The 6,378-nt window shown below is 47.5% G+C and overlaps 1 protein-coding gene across 1 annotated transcript in view; it reads right to left on the bottom strand.

Moving 5' to 3' along the window:
• Nucleotides 1–1,610, bottom strand: part of AXDND1 (axonemal dynein light chain domain containing 1) — a 28,250-nt gene extending 26,640 nt beyond the window's left edge. Inside the window, exon 1 of the mRNA XM_072419825.1 lies at nucleotides 1,390–1,610. Within this exon, the coding sequence (XP_072275926.1) occupies nucleotides 1,390–1,492 (103 nt within the window). The 5' untranslated portion in view covers nucleotides 1,493–1,610. The remainder of the gene's footprint in view (nucleotides 1–1,389) is intronic.
• Between the last annotated feature and the right edge of the window lie 4,768 nt (nucleotides 1,611–6,378).

The following is a 6,378-nucleotide window of genomic DNA, read 5'->3' on the forward strand; positions in this document are numbered from 1 at the left end:
AAAGCTGAACTCTATCCAAAATGTGGGATCCTTGCAGTAGTTCTTTCTGCCCACTGCAAGAATCAATAGCTTGTTTTGTCTAAGGTAGTGGTCGCCAACCTTTGGACCTACGGACCACTAAATGCACGGACTCCGAACTGCACATGCGCGGGGAGCCGTGTGCCACTCAATGGGGAAGAAACTTTCATAAGGGGGATAAACAATTGGATTTCCTTGGCCTTTTACCCCTTGCTATGTTTCATTTCCTACGAGGACTCAGAAAACTTTGCTTCTAGTATTTCTGCACTAAATACAAAAAAATACATTTTTGGCTCATGACCCACTCTATCTTTCTGCTTTAAACCTGGTTACTATACATGGATGTCTGCTGAGCATTCCTGGGCAGTTACAGCTTTCCAGCCAAGAAGCTGCCAGTACTATGCTTATTCAAAATGAGCTAGCATTGGCGTGACTGTGATGTGCGATCAGGGAGCAGTCATCAGTTGCCTTTGTGCATTCACTATAGATGGGCGAGGGCAAGATGCAGCTTGAAGAACCTTCAGTGCATCCACGGTTACCTGTAGGAAGTGCCTCTCCTCCCAATCACCTGTGTAAACGTAGCCATATACCTGGAGTAAAAATATCCTATCCACCTAATAATATGTGTATGCATAATACATATATAAATATATACCTTTTTAGTTTGTAAGATCTTTTTGGCCGGAGTCCTCTCCTCCTTCTGTGTCATTGTATCTGTCTGTAATTTGCTACCCCTATTTAACCTCCCTAGTGGTAATCCCGAGTGTGGCTCAGGGGATAAATTTCATTGCAAAAAGCAGTAACCCCGAGCCAAACTCGGGGTGGAATTGAGGGATTACCTGGTCCTCACAAGCCTTCGGCGTCCTCCGGCAATGCTGGTATTTGTTCACCTTGCCTGGCATCCCCAGCATGTGAACGTTGGGGATGCAAAGCCATGAGATGTAGATGTGGTGCAGGCATGTGACGCGTGTACGTGCGGGCGGTGTGCGATGAGGGCGGGACCGGTGGGAAATGTACCACTTTGACATTTAAAAATACTCATCATACTGCCAGGGAGGGTAATGTACAGCGCTGCGTAAAATGTTGGCGCTATAAAAAATACTGTTTAGTAATAATTATATGTACACATATACAGTATATATATAAATATATATATATATATATATATAGATCCACACACACGCTCCTGACTGCAAAAATGTAAGTTTCTTTAACTTTTATTATACATGTAATATGTTAATAAATTACCTTGATTGTTAGTAAACTAAACCTAGCAAATAATTGTAAAAGAATGGCACGTGTAATGTGAAAAGTTAATAACATACAGAGGGTCACTCATTTTATAACAATAATAGAAGTTGTTGTCCTTACCAGAACTGTGTTCTCCCATTGCTAGAAGGGTGCCATTGCTGGCTGTCCTCCTTCCTGAGGGTTTGGGCCCCACAGGTGGTGAAGGAAATTCAATCACTGACATGTTGCAGTCCTCTCTATTTGTCTGTCATGCTGTGACACATGCAGTACACACGTCACATATTAAATGTGTACAGAGACCACCGGTCAGCCAGAAATACAAATAACATGGGGAGAGGAGTTCATCCCTCTTCCTAACAAGTGTAACTTCCCAACATTGTACAAGAACGCCTCGGCTGTCTCCATGACAACGTCCCGCCCTGTTCCCCTAGTGACCGGCATAAATAACACACACAGCTCTGCAGGGATTGTGCTGTACTTTGTTCAGTGTCAACACTATATAAAGTTTTTTTAAAAAACAACAACTTGTGATTCTTTCTGACAGGAGTCTGTGAGGGAACAGATTACAATAAACTGATAAATAATAAACATTTTGGAACTATTGTGAAGGAAAATACCTTGTCCAACAGAAATAAAGAGACTTTCTGCAGCCCATTATTTCCGCTCTCCGTGTACCATTCTCATGTGTTAACGAACACACTACAATTGTCATGCAAAACAAAAACATTACTAAATCAGAAATTATAAAAATACCCCAGAGGTAATTTAGGGCTAATTCACACTAGCAGTGAGGTTGTGGTGCGTTTACCGCTTCTTCGTGCCAGAAAACTCTGCCCCATGGCATGTAGCCTCTCCCTGTGGCAGCCCTATAGGAAATGAATTGGGATGGCATATTAGCACCGCTTACTGCCGCCACCTGTCACATGTGCTGACGCTGATTCTTTTTGAACCAAGTCCTCAAATTGCTGGCAAGGTTCCAGCCGCAGGGAACAGCACAAAATGGATCTGAAAGTGAGCTTTCAGATTTTTTTCAGATTTTTTTTTTTTTTACATTTAGTTGCCCTCTAAAATAGTAACATAGGGTTAATTTTTGTCCCTTGTTTTCCCAGGCATTTGCTTGTAGAAGCATTTCCATGTTTTTCAGACGCTACATGCAGCATCTAACAGTAGGTAATCGTTCCAAACAAGGATTATGTATTTCCATATATACTTAAAACAAAAAATAAAAAGGTTTTATTCAACCACAAGCAATCTACACAGGTACTGAACCACTCATTCATTTTCTGTGGGTGGGCACTACATGTAGTATATTCCCCAAGGCAGTAAGTGCATTGGCATTAAGAAGCAGTAACCACAGTGCAACCTCACTGCCAGTCTATACATGGCCACAATTCATTTTCTAAGATCTTTGTACTAATATGTTGCTTATTCCTGATAGAAATAAATAGTAACATAACATCAGAAACTAATTGTATGACGGTAGTGGTGACACATGAAACCTAAAACCCGATGGTCAAAAGTTTTTTGAACACCCAGACTTTTTCCATTTACTTCATAATTTTCCTATCCCCTAGACATACAAAAGCCAGAACTTTCATTTGGACCAATTATCATGCAGGTACACAGCCAATAAACCTGGAACAAAAAACTTTGGTTCCAGTAATTTTCTCTTCCTCCATGATGATCTAAAAATCGGGTATATCACCCCATCCCCTTTTTTCATCATCTAGGACTTCGATCCTTGTATCGTTATTCAGCCATCGAACACATCCTTTTAACTTTTAACTATTGCTGCTTTCACCTCCAGTAGGCCCCGAGCTCAAGACAAAAGATATGAGCATTTGGGGCCTTATGACAGGGGGAGGGGGGAAGACAAGGGGGGGTTGGGTGTCCTGTTACTGTAAAGAGCGGGAAAAGTAGAGGAGGAGATGACGAGAGTCAGTAAAGTGGGTGGGTCAAAGGTCAGGAATTAAATAAGAGGATGCTGAGAGAGGGGGGTCAGGGAGTTGCCAGAGGATTTTTATGAAGAATTACGCACGGTCGAAGCATCTGTGGAGTGCCTGGAATCCTTACTAGGACAGGTGAGGGAGGCCGAGGCTGTTAATGGCATGGTCTGGCTGGAGGTGCAGGTAAATTGGGCTATGTCGGGGGTGCAGCAAGTCCGAGTCTGCCCAGCGCTGCGTTAGGAGCCCCACACGGGACCCTCTGCACCCCCTGCCAAGAGACTTTCCCAGGAGGCAGGCGGGACTCCCCTGCGGACTGCAGTGTGCCCTTTGCCAGTGGGGCTCGGTCCGCACAGCGAGGGACTCTGTAGCGTGCAGTAGCCTCTGCCCGGGGATCTGGTTACCGGGGAGTGGTCCGGATGGCGAGGGGGATTGGGCTAACCTGACTGGGAGCAGAGTATTCCGCTGCGGTATAAAGGAGTTGGGTCTGCGGCATCCGGTCGGAGGAGGCGGGCTCTAGCCATGTCCTGGGTGGGCTTAGAAAGTTGCGGGTCGAGGAGGTCGGCGGGCGGTGACGTCATTGGGCCGGCATGGGATTGGGGGAGGAGGGATTGTGTTAACTGTGAGGGGGGGCAGAGGTAGGGGAGTTGGTTTGGGGGGGTTGTGCTGGTTCTCATAGGGGCATGCTGGGGAGACCGTAAATATTTTCCCTGTTGTCGGTACAGCGTTTTGCGGCGCGTGACTTTAGCGTGGAGGACAGGAAGAAGCCGGGGGAGGAAAAAGGTGGTTGGCGTTTGATCCCTCAAACTTTCCAGAATTGGTTGCAGGCCTTCGCAATTTTGGGTGAAAAGGCGTCCAAACATTGTTCGGTGCTTTGTTACCTGGATGCCATCAATGAGGCGTATCGGGTTTATGGGGGTGTAGCATGGCTACAGTACAGATTAGGCAGTGGAAGGCAATGCGACCTAGGATGTGCTGGGACCACAAAGATATTAGTTTGTGGATGCGCTTGATGAAATTGGCACATTTAGGCCCGCAGTCGTTTCTTGGAGCCGCCGGGGGATCAGGAGTCGCTGGATCCTCGACGGGGAAGCATAAGGGATTCTGCTGGCTGTTTAGCGAGGAATCATGCAAGTTTGGAGCGTCTTGCAGGTTCAAGCTAGAGTGTTCCGGATGCAGGGGAGCCCATTCAGCTAGCCGTTTGCAGGGCAGGGGAAAAGGACGTCCCGCCGAGCCTGCAGGTAAAGGGAGCGATGCCAGTGAGGGTGCAAAACATGCTAACTTTTCTCGGTAGGTATCCGAATAGGGAGGCGGTGCGCCTGTTGGAGGAGGGTTTTTCCGAGGGCTTTAGGATACCTTGCCAGTTGTGCTTTACCCCGCGGCGGGCTGGTAATTTACGTTCGGCTTTATCCAATCTGGGGGGGTTTCGGTGAAGTTGAAGAAGGAGGTCACATTGGGGCAGATGGCGGGTCCGTTTCCGGAGCAACCATGGGGAGGAGATTTGGTGGTGTCGCCGCTGGGGGTGGTTTCAAAATGGGAACCCAACCAATTCCGCATCATCCATCATTTGTCCTTCCCCAAAGGGGGGGTCAGTAAATTATTGTCTGCCTGAGGATAAATTGGGGGTGTTGAAGGCGAAAACTCAGAGGGCTTGTGGGTTGCGCAAGATTTGGTTGCGGGACTTACAATTACTCCTAGGTAAACTGAATTTTGCCTGTAGAATTATGCCCATGGGGAGGATTTTTTGTTGCCAACTTGTGGGGGCCACAGCTGGGGTGCGGGCCCCTGGGCATCATGTGCGGTCGACAAGAACCCTGCGGAAAGATTTGGGTGTATGGCAGACGTTTTTGGCAACTTACAATGGACGGTCCTTGTGGGTGGGTGAGGCTGTGGATAATGGGACGTTTGACCTGGTGACGGATGCAACCAGGGCATTCGGTTATGGGACCTATTTTGGGGGGCGGAGGAGTGCTGAGCCCTGGCCAGTGGAGTGGCATGCCTGATGAGGTTTCTGGTTTTGTTGTGTCTGTGGTTAAATGTTTCCGTACGAGCAATTATGTGCCTGGGTGCGAGAATGTAATCTCAGTTCCAGTGGTTGCGGTTTTGGGAGCTTGGGCCAGAGGCAGATGAGCAGGGAATCCTATACCTGGCGGAGCTTTAGAAGGCAGTCTGGGCGTTCTTGCCGACTTGATTCAGTGTTCGGTATACACTGTAACGTAGTAGGCGTATGTGGCTAGGAATGGTTTGCGTCTTTGCAGGATGAAGGGGTTGTGGGTGATTCCAGGGGGGATTAGGCTTGGGTGTTGTTTTTTTTCTTGTTCAATTTTAGACTGGGGGGCGTCAGGGGGAACCATGTGTAAGAAATTGTCAGCCTTGGCCTTTCCATTTAAATTGCTGGGGTGGGTGGATGGACCCAAGAGTTTTGTGGTGCGGCAGGTGGTAAAGGATTATCAGAGGGGCTGTGGGTGTCCTGATGCTAGGCGACCAGTATCTGTGAATATGTTGGGGGCATTGTTGGGGGTTTTGGGTCAGGTGTGTACTGATTCTTTTGAGGTTGTGTTGTTTTCAGCTTTGTTTGTGGTGACCTTCTTTGAAGCCTTGCAATTGGCAGAGGTGGTATGTCCTAGCAAGTTCCAGGCCGGGGGCTTGCAAAGGGGGGATGTATGGGTGGCAGAGAATAGAGTTGTAGTTTGAATTCGCAGATCAAACACAGATCAGTTGGGCAGGGGTGTACAATGGGAGTTGGGTGTTTTTTGGGGTTCAGATTTGTGCCCGGTTGCGGCCTTGGGTAAGTAATTACAAGTTCAGCCCTCGGGGGATGGTCTGTTTTTCATTCACAAAAACAGGGGGGTTTGTGATGCGTTTCCAGTTTTCCAGAAGTGTGTGGTGGCATCAGGACGTAATGCAGGTGAGTTTCCCACTTATTCCTTGGGTGGGGTATGGCCCCTGAAGTTGTATAGGTCAATGGTAATCCAGATAGGTCAGATAGGTCAATGGTAATCCAACAGGCTCAGGGTGTATGTTCGGCCTCACTTGTTGTTATTGTTTGCAGTTAGCAATGACGGGGAGGGGGTTTTGTGGGGAGCTGTGATGCTTGGGGTGTGGTGTTGTATGGGATGGGGTGTAATGGGGGCATATGGTGGAAAATTTTTTTTGTTTGTGATAC

Source organism: Pyxicephalus adspersus, chromosome 8 (assembly GCF_032062135.1).
Source record: "Pyxicephalus adspersus chromosome 8, UCB_Pads_2.0, whole genome shotgun sequence".
Classification (NCBI taxonomy): domain Eukaryota; kingdom Metazoa; phylum Chordata; class Amphibia; order Anura; family Pyxicephalidae; genus Pyxicephalus; species Pyxicephalus adspersus.